Source organism: Oncorhynchus tshawytscha, linkage group LG27 (genome assembly GCF_018296145.1).
Source record: "Oncorhynchus tshawytscha isolate Ot180627B linkage group LG27, Otsh_v2.0, whole genome shotgun sequence".
Classification (NCBI taxonomy): Eukaryota; Metazoa; Chordata; class Actinopteri; order Salmoniformes; family Salmonidae; genus Oncorhynchus; species Oncorhynchus tshawytscha.
The window spans coordinates 13367763-13393013 of NC_056455.1; the positions used below are offsets into that span (position 1 = coordinate 13367763).

At 43.8% G+C, this 25251-nt stretch overlaps 1 protein-coding gene across 4 annotated transcripts in view; it reads left to right on the forward strand.

Annotated features, from left to right (window-relative positions):
* LOC112225753 (protein TANC2) overlaps positions 1-25251 on the forward strand; it is a 145353-nt gene that overhangs the window by 82360 nt on the left and 37742 nt on the right. For all 4 annotated transcript variants that reach the window (XM_042307448.1, XM_042307447.1, XM_042307450.1 and 1 more), the window contains exon 4: positions 12348-12530. In XM_042307448.1, coding sequence (XP_042163382.1) covers positions 12348-12530 — 183 coding nt within the window. The remainder of the gene's footprint in view (positions 1-12347; positions 12531-25251) is intronic.

Consider the following 25251-nt stretch of genomic DNA (forward strand, 5'->3'; position numbering starts at 1 on the left):
GTTTACGTGATGTGGGGGGGTCTATATATGTATCGGAGTGGGCTTACATAAGGATGCATGGATCAAGTATGTGTCTGTACTATTGTCTATACAGTTATTAGGATTTCTGGGTTTGCTGAGCGTGATGCGTTTATGTGGTTGATCAAGAAGGACATTGCAGTCAGTCTGCCTTTTAGAGCTTCCGAGTGTTTTCTGTGTCTGAGGGAGGGAAGAGGGAGAGCGAGCTAACTTGCTGCTATCGAGTGGGCGAGGGAAGGAGGGGGAGGGCGAGTTCACCCGCCTGCCTGTTCCTGTGTGTCTGTCCTTGTGTGTGTTCCTGCGCGTGCGCCAATACCTGGCACTTGCTTTCAACACTGCAGAGCTCACTCTCTGTCTACAGCTCTCCATTTCTCTCTCTCTCTTACTCCTCTCCTCCTCTTCCCTCTCCTTTTTTTATTCCTCATAATTTGTGTGCCTCTATTGCCTTATCTCTATGCCACGTCCTTCAAGTAGTTTACCAGGGTACAGGATTTTACTAGCTGGAGACGCAGACCTTTTCTACTAACTGAGGTGAGACTGACTCAAGCTTTACCTGGCTAGGGTACTTACATAGGAGGGTGGAATCTAGGGGTGGGGGGGGAGTCTAGGGGCCATAGAGAAGGGACAGGTAGTTGTGATCGGGTTCAGAGAAGTTGGTGTTTACTGCTGAGACTGCTGGGATGACTGTCCTTTAGCTGCTCTGTGATGCACACGCCTCTGAGTACTAGCTAGCTAGTGCAGCACTGCCCACTGGATGTCAATCAGGATGACTGCCAGTTCTGATCTTTTCAGTGTGGTTCTCTGCTATGAAATGCTTCTCTCTCGGTTTCTGATTCTGCCTCATGTACTATCGTTTTCTCTCTCCAGACCATTATGCGCCTGCTCCCACTCTTTCTCTGGTGTGACAGGTTATGGGTGGGGAAGGGGCTGGGGTGTGTAGAACATGGAACGTCTCTCACACAGTTGTGTGAGCTGCATGTATGATTTCTCTCTCTCTGGCGAGTCGCAAGCACGGGCAGCCTAATGATGCGAAGTAGCTGTTTCCTCCCCTCCCTAGCAGCACAGAGCTCCTGCAGATGAAGGCAGAGCACACACACATACGTGTTACACATGTTACACACAGACGTGTTACACACTCACACACACATACTGAGTATACAAAACATTAAGTACACCTGCACTTTCCATGGCATAGACTGACCAGGTGAATCTAGGTGAAAGCTATGATCCCTTATTGATGTCACTTGGAGACACGCATCCAATCACGTACACACACTCATCCCATCAACGTGCTTTATTTTTTACTCACTCACACCCCTCACCCTCCCATGCACAGTCCCACACTCTCATTCTCACACATATTCCCCCTCTCCTTTTCAGCCTCTCCCCTCTAAACACACACACACATCCCTCCACTGTCAGTATCTCTCGCCTACTCTGGGTTCTTGAGAGGGAGAGAGAGAGAGGCAGGGCACAATGGGATCAGGTTGCTCTGCCTGTGAAGTTTCTCTGCTGCGCTTCTTATTCTGCTTTAACTTTGCTCTAATGCCTAGCAGCAGGGAAGCACTGATGGCTTCTGAATAGAGAGGAAATGACTTGCTTTAAAATCATCACATCATTAACCACCCAGAGAGAAAATACAGCTAATGGTATTGTTCTCTTCTGGCCAATCCATAGCCCAGTATGAGTGTGTAGAGTATGTGGGTAATGAGTGTAGTGAGTGGCTGGTGAAGGTGGGCATGGTTGAGTGTTTGCTGGGGGCGGCTGGTTAGATAAGTGCCCACCACACAGTACAGTGGCTCAGCAGAAACATTACATTTCCAAACTGTTCTTGCACTTGCACTCCCACAACATTTCTGAGTGATTCCTCACAAAACCCAGACAAAAAAAAATACCATGATTTGGGGGACTTTTACAAAATGTAAGCCATAGAATAGTCCTTTGGAGGAAAGATTGTTGACATACACTACCACTCAAAAGTTTGGGGACACTTAGAAATGTCCTCGTTTTTGAAAGAAAAGCAAAAAATGTTGGTCCATTTTTTAAAATAACATCAAATTGATCAGAAATAGAGTGTAGACAATGTTAATGTTGTAAATGACTATTGTAGCTGCAAACTGCTGATTTTTAATGGAATATCTACATAGGTCTACAGAGGCCCATTATCAGCAACCATCACTCCTGTGTTCCAATGGCACGTTGTTAGCTAATCCAAGATTATCATTTTAAAAGGCTAATTGATCATTAGAAAACCCTTTTGCAATTATGTTAGCAAAGCTGAAAACTGTTGTTCTGATTAAAGAAGCAATAACTGTCCTTCTTTAGACTAGTTGAGTATCTGGAGCGTCATCATTTGTGGGCTCGATTACAGGCTCAAAATGGCCAGAAACATAGAACTTTCTTCGGAAACTCATCAGTCTATTCTTGTTCTGAGAAATAAAGGCTATTCCATGCAAGAAATTGCCAAGAAACTGAAGATCTCATACAACGCTGTGTACTACTCCCTTCACAGAACAGAGCAAACTGGCTCTAGAATAGAAAGAGTAGTGGGAGGCCCCGGTGCACTACTGAGCAAGAGGACAAGTACATTTGTGTCTAGTTTCAGAAACAGGTGCCGAACAAGTCCTCAACTGGCAGCTTCATTAAATAGTACCCGCAAAACACCCTTCTCAATGTCAACAGTGAAGAGGCGAATCCGGGATGCTGTCCTTCTAGGCAGTTGCAAAGAAAAAGACGTATCTCAGACTGGCCAATAAAAAGAAAAGATTAAGATGGGCAAAAAAAAGACCCTGGACAGAGGAAGATTGGAAAAAAAGACAAATCTTAGTTTGAGGTGTTCGGATCACAAAGAAGAACATTCGTGAGACGCAGAAAAACTGAAAATATGCTGGAAGAGAGCATGACGCCATCTGTCAAGCATGGTGGAGGCAATGTGACGGTCTGGGGGGTGCGTTGGTGGTAGTAAAGTGGGAGATTTGTACAGGGTAAAAGGGATCTTGAAGAAGGAAGGCTATTACTCCATTCTAATTATGTCTGGGTTTTGTGAGGAGTAATCTTCTGTAGCACTCTGATACTGTGTCCATGTCCCATATCATCTGTATAATAGTGTTGTCACAACGTTGCTTTAATGTTCTCACATTGTATCTCTTGGGTCCCGCTAACTCCCTATATGTAGCATCATGGTACACAAGGTCACTGTGACGCGCTTCTCTCCTCCTTTTCTTTCCCCTCTTCTCCTTCTCCTCCCGTCAGTGAATTATCCCGACGCTGCTGGATTTATGGGCTTTATCATGCAACGCCTGCCGCTGAGCACAGCAGGCAGCAAACACTGTGGATCCACACAGCCTCTCACAACATTCATCAGCTACTTACCACCCCTGTTTACAGCAATACAGGCTCATGAAGCTCTATGAAGCTCAAATGTCTCCCAATGTCATCCTTTGAAGCACAGGATTGCTGTCCCCCCCCCCTGTCATTAAGCCATGGTTTCATCAATACTCCCAGCAACATGTTGTAGTGTCCATTGAGGCAACCATCTTATGACACTGCATGATGCCATTGTCTACACCTCTGCCATTAGCTTTAGCCTGTTGCTAGAAGATGCCTTCGATTTTAAACTGAATGTCTGGTTACTTCCATCTCAGTGAATTTTTAGGAACAGGTCAGGTCATTAGGAAAACCTCTGGGCCCTTTTATAACCTTGGATAAATAGTGCTCTGCTAGCGAAGCCATCCTTGTAGCAGACGCCACCAGATGAACTTTAGCATGCTTTGTTTGGAGAGAGCGAGAGAGCCCAGTGGAGCACTTGATGAGAGACAGACGGACAGAGAGGAGGAACAGAACAGAACCGATAGAAAACAGGAGTGGAGGAGTGGTGGCTCACAGCCCGGGGTTTTGTCTCGTCTCCTCTATTTTCTCCTCCTCTCGCGGGCTAACCCACTCCCTCATGCTCTCGCTCACACACAGCCCAGAAACACGCACGCACACACAGCCCTCCCCTTGACCAGCCAGAACGCTGAATTATTCAACAGCGCAGGTCTACGCCCAAGCATTGCTTCTATCTCCAGGCCAGAAACACACACAGAAACCTTAACTAGCATCCCTTAGCACGTCACACGTTACAACTGGAAGTGCGTGTTTATAATGTTTGCTAGGCTGTACAAGGCTTTAACATCTGGAACCATGTGGAACACTTAGCTCCTCACATGCTCCAAAAAAGCAGGCCAATATTCCCCACAGCAAAGAGAAAACAGCAGATGATTAGAATTGTATATTGAGTTATGCTACCTCAGGTCTTGTTTCCCCCATGTATAATTATATTTAGAGAGAAAAAATAATTAGTATTTGTAGTAACAAAATAAGCCTGGCAAGTAAGGTTATCGTACGTTATCGCTTGCTAACCCTCGGCTAGGAAAAACTCCAGACCCTATAAGTCTGGTCTATAGCCTCTGTGTCCCACTCAGAGGGACCGCTAACCAGACCGCTAAAATAGCTATTCAAATGACTAGCTGCATTGACCCTTTTTAGCACAAACTCTCTCTCATGGACGCTGTGGACACACACTCACCACATACAGTACTTACACTGACACCCCAACACACACATACACACCCCAACACACTACATACTGTACCCCCACACACACATAACATACGCCGCACACCTGCATACTGACGCCGCACACCTGCATACTGACGCCACACATGCTGCTGCTGCTACTGTCTTATCTATCCTGTTGCCTAGTCACTTGACCCCTACCAATATGTACAGTACATAGCTACCTCAATTACCTCGTACCACTGCACATCGACTCGATACTGCTTCTCCCCGTGTATTGCCATGTTACTTTTACTCGTCATTATTATATGTTAGTCACTGTGCATTTATTCCTCCTATATTTTTTCATCTTTAACTCTGCATTGTTGGAAAAGGACCCGTAAGTAAGCATTTCACTGTTAGTCTACACCTGTTGTTTACGAAGCATGTGAAAAAGTATTGGATTGATTTGGAACTGGAGGAACACAAGCTGGTCACCTTCAGCTCAGAGTAGACCAAGGTCAGAGCAGACATTTGTCTTCATCAGGGGTCTCTGGCCCTGTTCAAATAGGTATAGGTTCACTCCTAATGTGCATATTGGATACATTAAGTGTAAACCCCCTACTTCAGAGTACAATTCATCCGTCCACATAATTAGAATAGATTGTCTTGCATTCTCTAGCTATGACTAGTACATGCATTTATTACAAGTTCTATATCATTTAAATTTTACATGTCTGATTAATAACTACTTTCAGACACAATGTACACATACGTAGGGTATGGTTATTGCCGGTATTGGACCTTTCTTAGAGGAATTCATTCAAATGTTGGCTTCACCCATTTCAAATAGAGACTTCTTGCAGTTTACTAGTATCACATTTACAGTTATTGAATCCCACCTGTCTTGTAAATACGTCATACATGTGGCTTCCACAGAGCCCAGAGCCCCTTTATTGCCTAATTAAGAGTGTGAGTGAACACCCAGTCACTGTAATGTGTCCGCTTCGTGGATGTCAGGGCTGCTCTCATATTGATCCATGTGGTGTGTCTCACCAGACAAAGTGGAGAGAACTAGAGAATGTCTCTGAATATTAAGCTAGCCTAGATGATGTGAAGAGGCACCAGGCATGTTGAATTATTCAAAGTGCCAGAAAGTAACCATTGATACCCCACTATAAGTGTGTAAATAACTACTAGGTGCCAGCTGAAAAATAGTGTTACCAAACAATTCTTCCTGCCACAGCCCAGTCTTAAGCTTGCAACCCAGTGTAATTGGTTGGGATCCACCATGTGGGAAAGGCTGCCATAGGGTAGTGCTCCAGGGCACGTCGGGTTGGTTATAGGCAACAGCCTTTAGGGAAGGCTACATGACAACACAGGATGGAACATGTGTTCTCATGACACAAGCAGCTGACGTAACCGCCCCCTCTGCGCCGTGTGTGTGACTAGGGAGAGTTGCGTCAAGTACGTGGCTTTATGCCAGAGCACCGTATGGCGTTCCACTTTCTGCCAATGGCTCTTTGTGGTCCTACTGTTGGCTATGGTGTTAGAATGCTATCATTAGCAGCCATGGTCTTATACTATGATGTTAGCATGATTACCCCCCCATCTGGTGTTGGGGTGGTTGTTGGGACTTTGGGCAGTTCCACACAGAGCAAGTTTATGCCATGCTTTGGACTTAGGACCCAAGCTGCTGGGTTCTGTGGGGGGGGGGGGGGTGTAATGTACTAGAACAATTGCTTTTCAACATGCTGGACCTGATATAATCAAACCTACAGGAGACATTTGTATGGAACTTTTCCAGTCAACCCATATTGTAGGTAATTAGCCTAGATAATTTATTTAATTTGTCCATAGACAACATTTATTAAACTGTGAGGTTTAGGTCATTAAAAATTATAGGATCAACGTTTCTTTATTTTCTTCATCTTTAGTTTCTCCCTCGTTCTCTCTTTCTCTGTCCTCCTCTGCCTCACAATGCTGCTCTCCCCGTGCTATGGTAATAGAGCAGAGAGAGGGAGAGTTGAATGATGTGGGATGATGCTGTAACCCCTGTCCTGCGCTCTATTTCAGACTCAAGGACACTAGGCAGATCAGTGCTCAGATTTTAGTGGAGTGATTTTTCATTAGGTGAGCAGTCTCTCTACACATTGTACATAAATTGAGATCTCTGCCGCTTTCTGTCACTACTCCCCCATCCTGTGGAGTCTTTGTTTTCAGGGCATTGTGTGTGTGTGTGTGTGTGTGTGTGTGTGTGTGTGTGTGTGTCAGGACCGCAAAGTCCTAACACTTCACCTTAAAGTCCTGAGTAGAAAAACTAACTTTTTTGAAAAGTCAGGTCCTGAATTTGTTCTAATACTATGTTAAGCTTAAGGGTTAGGGTTTTGGGGAATCAGGTTAGGGTTAGTTTAGGGAAAATAGTATGTTTAATGGTGAAAAGATACTACGCCAAAATGGTCTTACATTTCAACAAAAGTGTGTGTGTGGAAAACAGTGCATTATGGGCCTTGGTAGTCCTCCTATTACACAAAGGTCAGCTAGGCCTAATTCTAATACATAAATTCATCTGACAAAACCAATACTAAAAGAGGAAATGTGTGGCAATGCTTAGGCTAGACAACACAAACAGGCAACCAAATGATCAAATGCATGAACAAACACTCACAAACTAGCCTCCTTTCCCCCGCTTTCAACTGCTCACTCTTTGCTGTCCTTTGCCTCGTTTCTTTGACTGCTTCCGAACTGTTCAGTACACTATGTATTTTGTCAGGGTGACTGAACGTCCTTTCCACTGTCAGCGTTGTAAAATTCACTCAAAGTAAATGTTTCCCCATAATCACTTATCTAGTTAGGATCAGATAAAAACAACCTCAAATCTTACCCCTAACCATTATAATATAGCTGATCCTGGACCATTCGTTAGGGGGAAAGCTCTCCTGCCACACCACTCTAGAGTCCCTTTGATCTCCCTGAGGGGACAGAAAACACCTCAGTCATAGCTAGTGTTTTAACACTGTGTCATACCGCAAATCCGATTTTCCCTGACATCCTTGGCCATTTGTGTGGTGGGTTATTGATCAAAGCAGCGTATGAATTCCTTCACACAGTCTGTTGCAGTTCCGTTCCAGTGACACTTTTTTACCACTTTTTACCTCCTTCCCTCGTGGCAGTTCTCACTGGTGATTAGTCTGCTCCCTCCTTGCTCTCCCAGGCTTAGAGCTGCCTGCCTGGGACTCTGAAGTCATTTAGTGACGGGGTGCATTTCCTATCATGTCTCTGCATTCATCCATTCGGGTGGTTAAGGCTCTTCCTACACATTGTGAGAGAAGCTCAAGAAGGCATTTTCATGTGGAGCAAAGGGTGTGACATTTTACCTCCGCAGTAAAGTTAGTGATTATATTAATTGCGTACATGGCCATGTGGTGGAAATTGTAGTCTCCATCTCCTTCAATATCTCGCTCTCTCACGTCATTCACTCAGTCACTCTCTCTCACACAGAGACACACACACACACCACATGGCCGGCCCTCACTCTTGTGTAACTGGCCATCCGTCCGCTCGGTCTATCTGTTGTTTGGAGGCCGAGCCGTTCGGAAGAGCTCAACACAACAGGCCAGCTTCCTGTCTGATGCCATCTGATGCGCGTGTGTGTGTGTGTGTGTGTGTGTGTGTGGTACCTTATACTTTACCTTCCCACGCAGATGTACTGAAGAGATCTACAGTAGTAGCAGCATTAAAAAACAGAACAGGACGGGCACATCTTCCTCTCCTCCTCTTCCACTCCTCCTCTCATCCTCCCTTCCTTTCCATCTACTGTTTCATAACTAGAGGAGTGCAACCGGAGCTCAAACACTAGGACAGTTTTCGCTCTCTCTTTCTCATTCTTTCCCCCTCTCTCCCTCAGGGTTGTATTAACTCTAATCTCTGTCACTAGACATGCAATACTAAGTGTCTGGACCATCCCTCCCCTGTTCACTGTGCATTCCAGACACATGGCTCACTTTGCTCATAATCTACAGTACGATCTCAAAGAAAATAACTTGTGGAGCTCATCGTTGTATGTCTGTGATGGTGTGGCGATTGTATCAATTCATCTGGTGGTTACAGTGCCTTGCGAAAGTATTCGGCCCCCTTGAACTTTGCGACCTTTTGCCACATTTCAGGCTTCAAACATAACGATATAAAACTGTATTCTTTTGTGAAGAATCAACAACAAGTGGGACACAATCATGAAGTGGAACAACATTTATTGGATATTTCAAACTTTTTTAACAAATCAAAAACTGGTAAATTGGGCGTGCAAAATTATTCAGCCCCTTTACTTTCAGTGCAGCAAACTCTCTCCAGAAGTTCAGTGAGGATCTCTGAATGATCCAATGTTGACCTAAATGACTAATGATGATAAATACAATCCACCTGTGTGTAATCAAGTCTCCGTATAAATGCACCTGCACTGTGATAGTCTCAGAGGTCCGTTAAAAGCGCAGAGAGCATCATGAAGAACAAGGAACACACCAGGCAGGTCCGAGATACTGTTGTGAAGAAGTTTAAAGCCGGATTTGGATACAAAAAGATTTCCCAAGCTTTAAACATCCCAAGGAGCACTGTGCAAGCGATAATATTGAAATGGAAGGAGTATCAGACCACTGCAAATCTACCAAGACTTGGCCGTCCCTCTAAACTTTCAGCTCATACAAGGAGAAGACTGATCAGAGATGCAGCCAAGAGGCCCATGATCACTCTGGATGAACTGCAGAGATCTACAGCTGAGGTGGGAGACTCTGTCCATAGGACAACAATAGGTGTATATTGCACAAATCTGGCCTTTATGGAAGAGTGGCAAGAAGAAAGCCATTTCTTAAAGATATCCATAAAAAGTGTTGTTTAAAGTTTGCCACAAGCCACCTGGGAGACACACCAAACATGTGGAAGAAGGTGCTCTGGTCAGATGAAACCAAAATTGAACTTTTTGGCAACAATGCAAAACGTTATGTTTGGCGTAAAAGCAACACAGCTCATCACCCTGAACACACTGTCAAACATGGTGGTGGCAGCATCATGGTTTGGGCCTGCTTTTCTTCAGCAGGGACAGGGAAGATGGTTAAAATTGATGGGAAGATGGATGGAGCCAAATACAGGACCATTCTGGAAGAAAACCTGATGGAGTCTGCAAAAGACCTGAGACTGGGACGGAGATTTGTCTTCCAACAAGACAATGATCCAAAACATAAAGCAAAATCTACAATGGAATGGTTCAAAAATAAACATCCAGGTGTTAGAATGGCCAAGACAAAGTCCAGACCTGAATCCAATCGAGAATCTGTGGAAAGAACTGAAAACTGCTGTTCACAAATGCTCTCCATCCAACCTCACTGAGCTCGAGCTGTTTTGCAAGGAGGAATGGGAAAGAATTTCAGTCTCTCGATGTGCAAAACTGATAGAGACATACCCCAAGCGACTTACAGCTGTAATCGCAGCAAAAGGTGGCGCTACAAAGTATTAACTTAAGGGGGCTGAATAATTTTGCACGCCCAATTTTTCAGTTTTTGATTTGTTAAAAAAGTTTGAAATATCCAATAAATGTCGTTCCACTTCATGATTGTGTCCCACTTGTTGTTGATTCTTCACAAAAAAATACTGTTTTATATCTTTGTTTGAAGCCTGAAATGTGGCAAAAGGTCGCAAAGTTCAAGGGGGGCGAATACTTTCGCAAGGCACTGTATGTAGTGCTGTCAACATGGACATTCAGCATGGTGTAGTGTACATACAGTCATTGCCCATATCTGTGTGATGTCTCCATACCTTTAACTCCATCACCCTAGAGAGACAGTCATTGCTGCTACATACCGGTAAGATACATTTGGCTCCCATAAGGTTAAAGCTATGCTCTTTATTACACTTTTGCAGCACTGCAAATTCCCCTGGCTGGCAGATTACCTTTTGTGACATTGAAGGGCGTAGCGGCATCATCCGTATCTTATTCCCCCTCCTCTGCCTCAGGCCTCGGGCACAGGGACTGATATACTGTCTCTGAGGAGCCAGAGGGCTAGGTGGGGACATATGACAGGAGGCCTGTTGTGTGTGTGTATACGACAATACAGTATTGCTAGCATGCCTTCAGTTAGCCTACAGTGTGCCATTAAGCAGAGAGAATAACTTTTACCTGGAAATGGAGACCTTCACAACAAGAGCTACTCTGATGAACAGACTGAGCAGCAGTCTCACTCTGCCGTACTATGTCTGTCTGCAGCCATAGAAAACACTAAGCAGCAGGACTACCTGCACATGGCCTTGTTTAGTCTGTGGCCTTGTTTAGACCAGACACACACCAACATACCTAGAACTATTCACATCAACATGTATCAGATACACCAACACACACATTCTCTCTCATTTATATATATATCAGGGTGTCCATTATAGATGATCAGGGATAGAGATCTCTGCTAGTGGCATATCTCGTTACAGCAGCACAGTAATAACATTACCAGTTTAATTGGCTGTGAATTGAAACGCCCAGAATGGCATTTCATCCCCCTAACACCACCCCTATCCCCTTTCTCTCAGCCCCCCTCACCAAACCCACTCCTCCTAGTGATGTAGAAGTGGTTAGATTAGAGTTAGCCAATAGGCACAGATCCAGACGTAGATTGAGAAGGTGAAAGGCATTAAGGCTGGTGGGAAGGGAGTGGCAGGTTGTTGATGCTGTACACAGGATGACTCCTACATAGTCTGAAAAGACATCTAGCACAGACACACGGCTGAACACACACTTAGTCACATTACACACAATTAAAACATCAACAGACTCAAATTGCTAAAACATAATCCAAGCGTGGTGTGTGTGTCTGTACTGTGTATTCCAATCAAACTGCTGTTCCTCTGTGTAGAATTGTCTGTGACAGCCTGTTTTGACCTTGCTATCCACCTTTCCCTGTCTACTAATACATGTTCATTAGTGTGGCCTTGTGCTGTGTCACATGGGAGCCCACCCGCATCTGAATCAGAGAGGTGCGGGTGGGCTGCCTTAATCCACGTCCATGTCATCGGTGCCCGAGGAGCATTTCTTGTTGGGAGGGTTAACTGCCTTTACTCAAGGGAAGAACAGCAGATTTTTCCACCTTGCCGGCTCGGGGATTTGAACCAGCGACCCTTCCACTAGGCCACCTGTTGTTGCCGGGGGAAACGTCTAGTGTGCTGTAGAAAGGAGAGGGAAGATAGAGTAATGCCACATTCAGTCTTTGCCTTTTATTCTTGATCAATTGGATACATTTTTACTGATCATCAGTTTCTGCTATATTTGGATATCTGGCACAGTCGGAGCTATTGAATGTTCCAGCTGACATTTTCTGTCACTTTAATATGTGGTAGGATGACCTTCCAGCATCCCTAGTGGCTGTGCTATCCTACCCTATCCTAATTAGACTGCTGTTTCACTACCAGACAACAGGCAGGTGCTTGTCTGGGAGAGAAACAAAATGGACCCATCCGTTAACACTAGCATGACAGTTGCAGAGGGTTGCCAGCATGTATGGTGAAACTGCAGCCTGAACTGTGTCTAAAACTGGAGGTGTTGACACGGCGGAGATGATACTGAGGGTGCTGTTAATGAAATGTGTCAGCGAGCGATGTGTGTGTCTCTGCACTATATTGTGAGTGGTGATAATGTAATATGTCAGTGTGTTGGTTTTAGGTCTCTTGTGAACAGTAGTTGATGTCAAATGAAAAATTCTGTCGCTGTGTGTGAATGTAGTATACATGACTATATGACACCTCTGTCTTCTTCCCAGGCGGCAGCTCCACAGAGGGTGACGGGCTATTTGAGGGCGACTACGGGGGGCCTCCTCTCCCGGTGACCGAGGGCATGCAGCACATCCGTATCATGGAGGGCGTGTCACGCTCGCTGCCCTCCTCCCCCCTACTCTCACACCAGGCCCTCAACATGAGACTGCAGCCCACCAAGAGGCTCCCAGGTAGTTACTCAACCACTGGTCCTAGTTCAGTTTTGGTCTGTAGACTCACTAGGGGAGGTTTGGCATAAACAAACAAACTTACGCTTTGTCTATTGCGTGGACAAAGCGAGAAGTATCAAGGAGCCTTGTTTTGTGCCTGCTGCATGTAGATTTGGTATTGAAGGTGAAAAGATGGTTGCGTAACGCTGACGACATCTCCCATTTGATTCTAACTGTTTTCAGGGTCTCAGGAGTCAGACATGTCACAATGAACTGAATTACCTTTCTGGCCAGTTCATCCTATTCAAGTAGCACACTGTGGCTCCCGGCCCCTTTGAAGATGAACCAATTAGATTCACAGAGGGCTGCTCTGCTTATATCATAACACTTTCATATTATCTGAGAATTGTCCCCACAATACAGTATGATGCCTGTGCTCATAAGGCTGGTTGTGCTTCCCTGCTGACTCCTCATTATGGTACTGAGATAAGGCCCACTGGGTGAACGAGGACCTGTCACCCCCTCGGCCCCCTCGCTGAGTCCCCCTCTGCTTTACCATTCCACTGGGGTAAATTCATACCCCCCTACCAGGATGGTTAATGCCAGGGGAGCGGCTGTGTGTAATTCCGAGGGAGTGGAGAGATGGTGTGTGATGGGGATAGGAGTGGATAAGTGCTGGTGTGTATGAGAAAATGGAAGTGTGTGTGTGTGCGAGAGAGAGGTTTTGATGGCATGTCATGTGAATGTGTGTATTTGTCTATGGATAGCAGGGTGCATCGCAATATGACTGAAAGGTGGGAAAGTGTGACAAAGAGACTGGCATATTTGGTCCTGGAAAAGCACTATAAAAGTACATATTATTTATTATTATTATTATTATAGCAATGTGTTGGTTTTTCATGTGCAGTTATTTCAAGTGAGGGATTTCCATGAGAAGCTCTTGTTAGTTCTTGTTTGTCTGAACTAGTTTCCCTCAGTATTATTCATCTCCCTGCAATGTCATAGTTAAGAGGCTTTCAAGAAGCCCAAAAGTTCTCCATGTCAAATCCTCCATCCTTCTCACAAATAAGCGTTCAACGTAATGAGGGTGGAGTTGGCCCTTCTTCCATTTTAGCCCCCATAACCCTACATCACTTACCCCACCCCCGATTTAGTTCAGGCTACATTGTGGGAAATGCATAATGTTACATCTCGGCGGGAAGCTGTGGCTGTTAAAGAGGCTGGTAAGCCGACTGTGACATCGCTCCTCAACACTGTCTGGCCCAGATAACATAACAAGGCGTCTCTCTGAAATCTGCCCCTTAGATGGCAACAGGCCACCATTTCACAAGCTGGCCATCAATACAGGCGAGGACCACAACAGGCTTGTGAAGATGAAAGGCTCTAATTGGATAGTTATTTTCAATACAGCTTCTCCACCAATATATGATGGAGCTCACAGTGTAGTTCTCTGTTCAGGCCACCAGGGTGTACTAGTCTGGGTTTTCTCTTTTCTTTCACTCTCCCTTTTCCCTCTCCCATCCATCCTCAGAGAGGGCGAGACAGCCGATGAATCATTATGTGGCGGGAATGTTGCAAGCACTCTTAATTGTCCACCTTATGAAGTGACTGGTCAGGGTTTTCACCATGCTCAGAGGTCATAAACAAATGTGTGAGAATGTCAGAAGGGTGTGATGTGTATTTGGAGGAAGTGGACCAGGGCACGGATTTGAATATTAATATACAGTATATATGTCTTTAATGTCAACATTCTCTCTCTAGCTCTCTCTTCTCTCCCCCTGTTACGCTTCTTCTGAATCCCACAGGTATTGGCAGGTACCCAACATCTCAAGGTTTTCCTGACCCCTTACCAACACTCATTGTTCCACTCCAAACGGTTGTTTCGGTTGGGCTTTCCCCCACAAACACTCTTCCTCTTTACATTGATTTGTTTTCAATTATGTTTTGTAAACGTCATGGGGACTCCCGAGTGGCGCAGCGGCCTAAGGCACTGCATCTCAGTGCTAGAGGCGTCACTACAGACCCTGGTTCGATTCCAGGGTGTAGGCCGTCATTGTAAATAAGAATTTGTTCTTAACTGATTTGCCTAGTTAAATAAACATTAAATAAAAAAATAAATTACAACTGTGTGTTGCATGTAACCTTTTCCCACTCGTCTGCTAGTGTGAGCGTAGTGGGAGTGTGTGTGAAATGGTTGCTGCCTGCATCATAACTGATATGAACTGTTTTAGGATTGTTATGGCATGGAAGGCTTTCTCTGCCGAGTAATATATATTTGATTATTTAATAAACATACAGTATGTGACCTGATAGCTCAGTCACAGATATCATTCATTTCATCTGGTATTTATTTGTTCAAGTCGTTTTGTTGTACATATACTGTCCTGTATCTATAGGAATTGTTTGAGGTTTGGAATGTTTTGAAATGGTCTTGTTAGGATCATTGTCTTCAGTTTAGCTTATATTAGGGCCGAGCATCACTTTGTATTGGATGCATTGTAGATGCACTTGTTCCCTAGCCATTGTTAGGGGTTTCATTTTGCCTTGTTTTCAAGGTCTGTTTATCTGTCTACGGCTTTCTGTATCCATCTGTGTTTGACTAACATAAAATAGCCTAGTAATATTCTCAAAGCGTATTATCTCAAACTACCTCCCATGCGTCCATATCTAATCTAGCTTTATTCTCTCATGCGTGTCCAATATGCTCTGGTGGACTTAAGATAATATCATCTCTTAATGTCTTTGTCCTGGGTCAGGCCTGTTAGGGAGGGAATTAAACAGTGATTACTGATGAGGTTTTAAGTGGAGCAGCTCTCACTGGACACCAGCAGGCAGCTGAGATGGATGGATCCTGATAGCCAATTGGATTTCCTATCCGTCTCACACTGAAATGTTTTTGAGGCATTATTCCTGCATTTTTCACCTTGGAAACGAAAAGGGTTGGCTATATGGCGTGCAAAGACACGCTAATGATGGCAATCAATGGGAAAGATGCCTCCTGCCAAGGACTGAATATTGGCTTTTGACCTCTTAGCCCCTGAAGTTGACCCCATTGCTTGAATTAAAAGCTTTGTCTGTGGTTCTGTTTTGACACAGAGACACACACAGATAGAGGAGAAAGAATCAAGATAGAACAACATTGTTTTGACTATAAAAAAAATATTATTCTTAACTCCCTTCCATGAGGTATCTTATAACCACTTACCTACCATGACTGGATTCGGTGAAATCAAAGCTGAAGCTCCTTTTTACTTCATGTTTGATTACTTCAAGCTAGAGAAGAAGGATGGATATATCTAAAAGAGCTCAAGAGAGAAATGGGAGCACAAAGAAAGACCTGTAGAGTGTGAGATTAAGAGATAGTGGGTGGAGAGAGATGAGGACGCAGGGAGAACGACTCACCCAGACACCATTAGTGGAGCGGCCGGTTCACTAATCCAACCGTATCTGAGCGGAATCAGGGCTGGAGATTAAATTATGAGCCTGGCAGCCAGTCAATAGGCATGTGGCGCAGACCGCTTGAGTGTTCCCGCTGTTGGTGGCAGTCAGTCACTATAGTGTCGCCGTGTAGCCTAGCCATTCTACTCCCCTGGGAGCTGCCAGACCACACCCAACACAGGCCTGGGTGCCCAGAGCGCGGCAGTGTTTCCCCTTAGTCTAATTTAGGTATGCTCTTGTCCCCATTTTCATGTTGCCATCCACCTAAGGAAAAATGGTATTGGGTTTTGGCCTTGAATGTTCTCGACTCAGTGGTGGTCTATTAGGAATAATCCCTAAAGATAACCTATTGCTATGAGACTGATTAAGTGCTTGAGGAAAGTGAATGATGAGAGAGACTGAGAAAAGAGGGGCGTCATGTTCCCCTGGTAACCACATTAGACTTTCTAGTTAACCATCTTTGCCCGGCCCTCTCTTCCCACCTTCCTTCCTGTGCCTGCCTTTGGCAATAGCGTTCAGCATTGTTTACTCTCTAATCATTGTCCTTTTACACCCCCCCGTTTTACACCTCCCCCTTTCCTTCTGCCTCCCACATTGTTACTGTGACAACAAAGTTCAACGCACACTTCTTTTGCTGGATTTAGACATCCAGTTCCGCCAAAGTATTCATACCCCTTTTTCCTCATTTTGTGTTCCAGCTTGAATAAAACATGTATTACATTGAGACTGTCACTGGCCTACACACAATACCCAATAATGTCAAAGAGGAATGATGTTTTTAGAAATGTTTACTAATTAATAAAAAAAATATCTTGAGTCTAACTATTCAACCCTTTTGTTATGGCAAGTCTAAATAATTTCAGGAGCCCTGTTTGAAAGGTGCTAATGTAAAACTGTAAAAAATGTGGAGACGTAATTCATATTTTCAAGCATGGTGGAGGCTGCATCATGTTATGGGCATGCTTGTCATCAGCAAGGACTTGGGAGTTTATTTTATGATAAAAAGAAACAGAATAGAACTAAGCATAGGCAAAATCCTAGAGGAAAATCTGGTTGTCTGCTTTCCAACAGACTCTGAGAGACAAATTCACTTTTCAGCAGGGCAATAACCTAACCCACAAGGGCAAATATACACTGGAGATGCTTACCAAGACGACGTTAAATGATCCCGAGTTACAGTTACAGTGAAAATGGCTGTCTAGCAATGATCAACAAACAACTTGACAGAGCTTGAAGAATGTAAAAGAATAATGTGCAAATATTATACAATCCAGGTGTGCAAAGCTCTTAGACTTACTCAGAGTCACAGCTGTAATCGCTGCCAAGGTGATTCTAATTTGTTTTGACTTGGGTGTATATACTTATGTAAATTAGATTTCTGTATTTCATTTTCAATACATTTGCAAAAATTTCTAAACATGTTTTAACTTTGTCATTATAGGGTATTGTGTGTACATGGTTGAGGGTGGGAAAAAACGATATAATCCATTTTGAATTTGGGCTGTAACACAACATGTGGAATAAATACTTTCAGAAGGCTCTGTATACTTGTTGATTGTCTCCCCCTCATTTACCCATGCCCTGTACAAACACACTCTTTTACCACCACCACACTAACCACCACACTAATGACAGCAGGCTCTGGAAATAAAGGAATGTTTAGAGGACGAGTTCCTTTCTACCCCCCCACCTTTCCCTCCATCACCGGCTGGGGGAGCCTGGGGGGTATGACGTGATTGGAGGGATGCTACTGCCTCACTTCCTCCCTCGCCTCTCCTGTCAGGTGACTGCCATTAAACATGCTCTACTCTCCCTCTCTCTCATTCACTCCCTCTGTGTCTACTTCACACGTCATCTGTGAAGGGACACAGCATTAGGCTTCAGTTTGAGAGCAGAGGAAAGACGCTGCTCAGAGCTGAGGATTGGTTTGAATGGAAAGTTGATTATCCTCCTCTCCCGGGGTTGCTTGTCAACAATTCATGCAGAACGTAAGAAATGTGGGTTTTATTTTCTCAAGCATTACTGAGGGAAGGATTTAGTTAAATGGTGAGAACCCTTCCAATAAGTCTGCTTTTATCTTCTAGTTCTATCTATCTCTTACTCTGGAAGGCAGTGTGTGAGGAGATGCTGTGATTTTTATTTGACTATGTTATAATTGCATGTTTGTTGCATGTCTTATGTATGTATATTTCTCTGACTGTGTGTAAGTGTGTGTTTTAAAGAAATCATACTTGTGTCTGGGCCTTTGCAAGATAATATACTGTAGCCAATAGACATTCAGAGAAGCCACCACCTCAACCCACAGGTGTATTCCCCTGGGAAATCCTATAGCCAAGCCAAAGCCAATGAGAACCGGTGTGGGCGACCATGGCAACTCGGGACACACTCTGAGGCACCTCTCGGTCGTCAAGGAAACAGCTTGCATAAGAAGAACCCACGCGGAGGAAGGAAGTCAGTGGCACCCTCAGGGACACGGGCAGCTGTCACTCTTTCACACACGTAAACGAACAGTCAGTCCTCGTTAGGGAGACTAATCACGCTACACCATCTCCACCACTACTCCATATCATCTCAGATGTATCAACAGTGACACATACTACTGGCAGCAATGGACTGACCAGATGGCCACGGTCAAATGTAAAGAAGACTGTCTCAAAGGAGGTTTAATAAGAAAGAAATGGGCTCTTTTATTAAAGTCTAATGCTCAGACAGAACATAATGCAGACAGTAAGCAGGTTTACGTCCAACCTTTTTATGCAAGTAAAGTACATGTCGTGAAAATAAATGTCGGTAAACTTTCCAAAATACGCTAGACAAACTGGGATCTTTTTGTGTCAGTAAATTATGTGAGAAATGGAGGTTTAAATATATTTTTATATGACAACCATCATATCGAAGTAAACTTGGATTCACGGGATGATATGTTGTATTCTTCCCACTACGACTCGGCAGTTTATTAGGCTCCAGATTAATTAAGTTATGATGAACTTGACAGGGTGGTGAAAGTGCAAGGTGATGAGCTTGATGCTTCTTTCCAATAAATATTGAGGGTCTTGTTCTGGTGACATGATCATCGATGCTTGGCTACCGTTTGACAAATAAAAATAATCAATCTCTTTGGTCCATAATAATCTCATCCTGTAGGCTATACCCGCACTGTATCTGCAAGCTGATGGCTAGAGCCCACTTGCCAAAACCAGAGTGGGAACATTCGCTATATAACACATTTTAGGAAACACATCAGTAGAGTATAAAATGCAATTAAAACCCATTTAACTTGTATTTTCTATTGGGTACATGGGAATTTAACTGCAAGAGTTATTTTTATGTGTGCTACGTCATCACGCACAGCATTTTATCTGCAACAAGTCAATTCTGATGGAAACATCTCTGGTGGGAAAATGTGCATATTGTTTTTAATGCAGAGTTTAGAATATTTGCATGAAAATCTGTCACCTATTGGATGGAAACCTAGCTAGTGTTGGTCATTTTGCCACTGTGGAGGACATACCTAACTGGGGTCTTATCGCAATGTCATCTGTAATCTTTTTCAGCAGTCTAACACTGTATTTCAGAGTGTTTTGGAGTATTGCCTGTTTTCCATTTTACACCTTATTGCTTTGGTCGATAAGGGTTTCGTAGTCTTCAATTAGTCTTATCACTGTAGAAACTAAATCTGTAAAATGCACAGTACAGTAGATATTCTGGTATTTAAACTTGACACTTTTTACTCTTGCATTCCCAGGAACCCTATTGGCGATAGAAAACCATAGGAAAAGGCCTCTAAAGTCCTATTGAAGTCATACAGTGTGCTATTCATGCCCAATCATAAAAGTCAATAGGTTTGCCCCATTTTCCATCATTTTCTTCCTCTTTGTTTCCTGTAAACATTATTGCTATTTAAGTGAGCGTCTATGTCATTGTCACAGCATCCATTTCTTATTGTTGTGTTCTGTTTACATAGCCCTGCAATACCCCATAAATGATGACTCTCATTGTACTAGCCAGGGCTGTTCAATATGACCTGTTATTGTTTTTGTAATATGACCTACCAGAGCTATTCCCGCTGAATGTCTTGTGCTGGTGAAAATTGCTCTTGTACGTCAACCCAACTAAGCATGCCAGCTAATTGGATAATAACCTCAACAATAGCATTGGACTAATCGTCTGCACTTGCCATCTATCACCGAGCAGGCGCTAGTGACTACTCGCTTGTTAGCGCTGCTCTCGTACTGTAGCATGTATGCTAGTGATCGTGTTTCTACTGTATTTACGGAGGCCATTATGGCGTTGCACAGTCCAGTACACAATATGGCGGTGACCCTCACAGTCAACTAGCCTGATGGATGACCCAATGCGGGAGGCTTCACCTCGTAGCCACCTCACGAGTAATGGCTCAGTAATGTGGGGCGTGTGTTACTGCGGCTCACTTCCCAGGCCTCTCGGAGATGAAGGGTCAGCCTGTGACAGCGGAGGTGTGTGTAGATGGGATTGTGATAGATTTGCTGGCTACCACCGCCATTTCTTTCCCCCATCTGCCATTGTGAATGAGCAATGCTAGATCAAAGAAGTGGAGATGCTTTTGCGGTACAGTAGCATCACGTCTGCTTTTATGAAGTGCTTTGTTTTTGTCATAGTGTTGTTTCTTAGGATTCAAGACATTGGGTTTGGCGTTCAGCATGTCTCGTGGCTAATTTGATCCTGTAGCCCAGTGCAGATGGCAGGTTCTAATTGTGAAATCTATTCAACCCCACCAGTTCCTGTTAATGAAAGATCAAGACAAGACTCTTACTCCTAGGGTGTATTATGGATTCAACCCACGCTCTTCCAGCTATATTGAAGAGATGCATGACATATGATAAAGTATGTGCTGGGCTACATGTACTTACACTGACATTTATTCAGAGACACTGGCTTTTTAATCTATCTCTCAACTATGTCTTGACTATAGAAGTCACATATAAGGAATATCCTACTCTCACACACAAACGAGTGCTGCACACGCACGATTGCACACGTGACACACTACTCGGCCGGCCTGTGGGTGCTGTGCAGACCGCTTGCTCACAAACATATTTTCTTACTCTGTAATCTCGTTAGCAGGATTTGTGAATCCATCATAGTGACAGCCCAGCCCCCTGTAGAGGAGGGTATTGTAAAGCCCCTTCTCTTCCTGGAAAGTGCTGCCGCAGAGAAATGTCATCTGTCCCTGGAGGGATTTTCTACGCCCATGATGCACTTACACCATCTTATTAATTCCCCTCGTATTGCCCCCATCCGCTAACCTACACTCTCCTCCTTTCCTCTCATTGGCTTCCTTTGAGTGCTCCAGGGGGAGACCAAAGGGAACTGTAAGCATAAGCTTTAATGGAAGGTGTGTCCTTTGGCGTTCTGGGGCGATGGGGAGGTTCTCTCTCGGAGTTAGCATCTCCATCCAATGAGGAATAGCCAGGAGAGAACAAGGACGTAGAATTGTTAGCAGTGGTTTTTGTAGTAGTGCCGGCGATGTGACTGGTTCAACTCTTTGTGCTCTGCACCAGTGTATTCACTGTTCGGTGGGCTTATGTAAGTTGTTGTTGCATGCCAGAAAGTGGTTCTTAACCCAATTCTCTGTCTCTAAATATCTCACCATGTAAATAGAAATGTAACATCTGGCACTCAGATCTCCTTTTTTGTGTTTGTTCAGCTCTTCAGCCATAATGAGGTAGTGCTATTGCAGAGAATAGACACTAAATATTTTATATTGGGAGTATTAAACAAGCTAGGAGAGAGCAAAGATGACAGACCGGATTTGTCACCTTGAAATGTGTTGGTTAGAGTGGAGCATGGAGGCATGTGCCAATCCACCAGGAAGCCGTCTCCATGCTGTTCTAACCTGAGGAACGATTTTAATCCTAGAATGACACTTCCTTGGAAAACAAGTAACCCTTTTCACAGTCAGTAAACACATTGGTTGGTTCTAAAGCGAGGGGAGGTATCAAGAGTAGTGTTTTTACATGACAGGACTATGTTGTCTCTTCAAGCTGCAATCAGTTTTCTGGCAACGTTTACCTCACAGAACCTCTCCTTAAACCCCTGGAAGGAGTTGAACTCCAGCTAAACTCAAGCAAGGGACCTTGAAACAGCACACTTTGTTAGCTTTTGAGGAGCGTGGCTACTCTTGCCCAGACAACTACTGTAGCTCTCATGCCAGATTTCAGTCTTTTTTCTGGCCTAAGGATGATGGAAGTATATGAGCTCTGAACACTTTGAAGTCCTGCCCGGGGGGGGGGCGGGGGTAAATCATATTGCGGTGTTCTCCCATGTAACGAATGACAGCTCGTCCCAGCAGACAGACGGTTTGAGAAATGTTATATACCCGAGAGCAGAGTTCCAGTCAAACTCCAGAGTTCACTGATCAACCGCTGTCACTTTTCAGGGATTCGTACCCTCTACATGTCTTAAAGTAATTGTCCAGTGAAAATCTCACTTTTAAAAGTTAATATTCTGTTAGCTTACAGTGCATTCGGAGCCTCGCGAGTGACGCTGCGGTTTAAGGCACTGCATCACAGTGCTAGAGGTGTTACTATAGACGCAGGTTCGATCCTGGGCTGTGTCGCAGCCATCCGCGACTGTGAGACCCATGAGGTGGAGCACAATTGGCTCAGCGTCGTCCTTGTGGGAGGATTTGGCCGGCCAGGATGTCCTTCTCCCATCGCGCTCTAGAGACTCCTGGGCGCATGCACACTGACTTAGGTCACCAGTTGTACAGTGTTTCCCCCGACACGTTGGTGCGGCTGGCTTCCAGGTTAAGAGAGCAGTGTCAAGAAGCAGTGCGGCTTGGCAGGGCCTTTCCAAATCATGTCCAATCAATTGAATTTACCACAGATGGACTCTGTCCAAGTTGTAGAAATATCTCAAGGATGATCAATGGAAACCAGTTGCACCAGAGATAAATGTTGATTCTCATAGCAAAGGGTCTGAATACATGTAATAGAATTGCAAAAAAAAAATTTAAAAATCAGTTTTTGCTTTGTCATTATGGGGTATTATGTGTAGATTGATAAGGGAAAAATGTATTTAATCCATTTTAGAATAAGGCAGTAGTGAATTCTTTTGGGAAAAAGTCGAGGGGTCGGAATATTTTACAAATGCACTGTTTACCCAAATAATGTTAACTCTTCGAATCTTTGTTTTCATCTATGCTATTGGCCAGAGAACTGATCTCTCTGCTTGTTTGCTCCCCGCCTGCCCTGGTCTGTCCCTCTCATTCTGGTACAGGTGTCCTCGCCACTCTCTCTCCGGAGCTTTGCTCGCCTACATCATACGCATACATCGCTGACTTTTTATTGCTCTGTGGTTGGACTATTTGATTAGTGACTCTTAGGGCAATAAACAAACATGTTGCTCTTGTTCATTTTGCTGTTGTCTACCCTTGGCTTTTACAATGTTGCCAATTTACTTTTAGAGCCCTTGACTCTGTGAATGAGGAAATATATGACTGTTTCTCCTTTGAGTATGGTGAGAAACCCGACGCTTGCTCCGGCAATGCACGCGAGAACTATGCACATTTCTCCCAAACAATATGGGAGAAATGGGGCTCTTACATGTCAGGACTGTTCTCTTGGTACTTAACCATGTCTCTGGACTTCACACTTCTCCTGAAATATGTGTCTTTAAAAAGACTGGTGACTCTGGATTCTCCTTCAAGTACTGTCTGTCAATCCAAATGTTGTAACCCTCGATCTAGAACTGCCATTATCTTGCTTCTTCTATTGTCTGGAAATCTGCAATCTAATCCAGGTCCTGACATTCTTACCCCTTCCAAATTAAGTAGTCAGAGTGGCCTGAAGTTTTTGCATATGAATGTAAGAAGTCTTCTGCCGAAACTTGATTTTGACAATATATGGATAGAAACTGCCGACCCTGATGTATTTATTCTTTATGAAACCTGGCTCAAAAAATCTATTACAGACAAAAATATTGACATAAATGGTTACAATGTTTTTCATACAAATCGTAAATCTAAGGGTGGTGGTGTCGCTGTATACGTAAAAGTTTCTAAACCTCAGCAATTTGAATAGCTGTCTTTGAACCTAAAACTTGGCTCATCTTTAGATATTGTTGTATCTTGTTGTTATATACCATCTTCTACTGTTGGCTCTCTGGATTGTATTTTCAAATCGTTATCACAGATTGTCTATTCTGAGTTTGTCCTGATGGGTGATCTGAATCAGGACAGGTTAACATCTAGCTCTGATCAACTCTACATTCTATGCACTACCCATCATCTCACTCAGATTGTCAACAGTGTAACGAGGTTGAATATAAAGTATCTTCTGAAATCCTCTTTTTGATTGATTTGATCTTAACCAATACTCGTCATTTTAATGCTTCTGCTATTTTTGCAAATGACATAAGTGATCACTGTGCTTTTGCCTGTGTGAGAGATGGTAAAATTCCAAAGAAATCTCAACACGTCATTAAGAAAGGAAACTGGAAGCGGTTTGATTTTCAAGGTTTTTTACATGATGTATCAAGCATTAAATGGAATAGAATGGAATGAATCCCTGATGTTGAACTAGCCTTTTCTTACTTCCACAACACATTCCAGGATGTATGCAGTAGGCCCCTTTTTAAAAAATGCAGGAATAAGGAGAACCCTTGGTTTACTAAGGATCTTACTAAAATCATAAGGGAACTAAATGCTATGTGGGCTAAAGCAAGAGGGACTGGTTCGGCAGACGATTGGATGGCTTTTAAACGTCTTTGAAATATGGGTGTGGCTATGATCTGTAAATTGAAAGCAGACAGACCACTACTTGAAATCTACTTACTAATTTAATAATCCATCCACATTTTCGCAAGTAGTGAAAGGTTTGGAGTGCAAAAAAGACACAAAATTGTTGGTATACACACAATTGTTGGTAGACACACAGATTTGTAACTGAGAGAACCTCCATTCTGAAAGCCTTGAATCAGCATTTTTTAGATGCAGGCAGTTTATTTGAAAAGGTCAAAGGTATAATCGAGCCCCCTATGAATTTACCTGACACCCATGTGCACTCCTTCACCAGGTTCTCCTTTTCATCCTTCTCTGTTTCAGAAGTGCGTAAAGCCCTGAAAGAAATTGATGGAAAAAAGTTTGCCCTGTCCCTGATGAACTAGACCTCGCTTCCTACACCTAGCTGCAGGCATCATTGCTCCCCCTTAACATGTATTTTTAACCTTACACTTGATGTTAAGGAAATCCCCAAATTATGGAAATCTGCTTTTGTACTGCCTCTCCTGAAAGGTGGAGATCCTTTGCTACTTGACAACTATC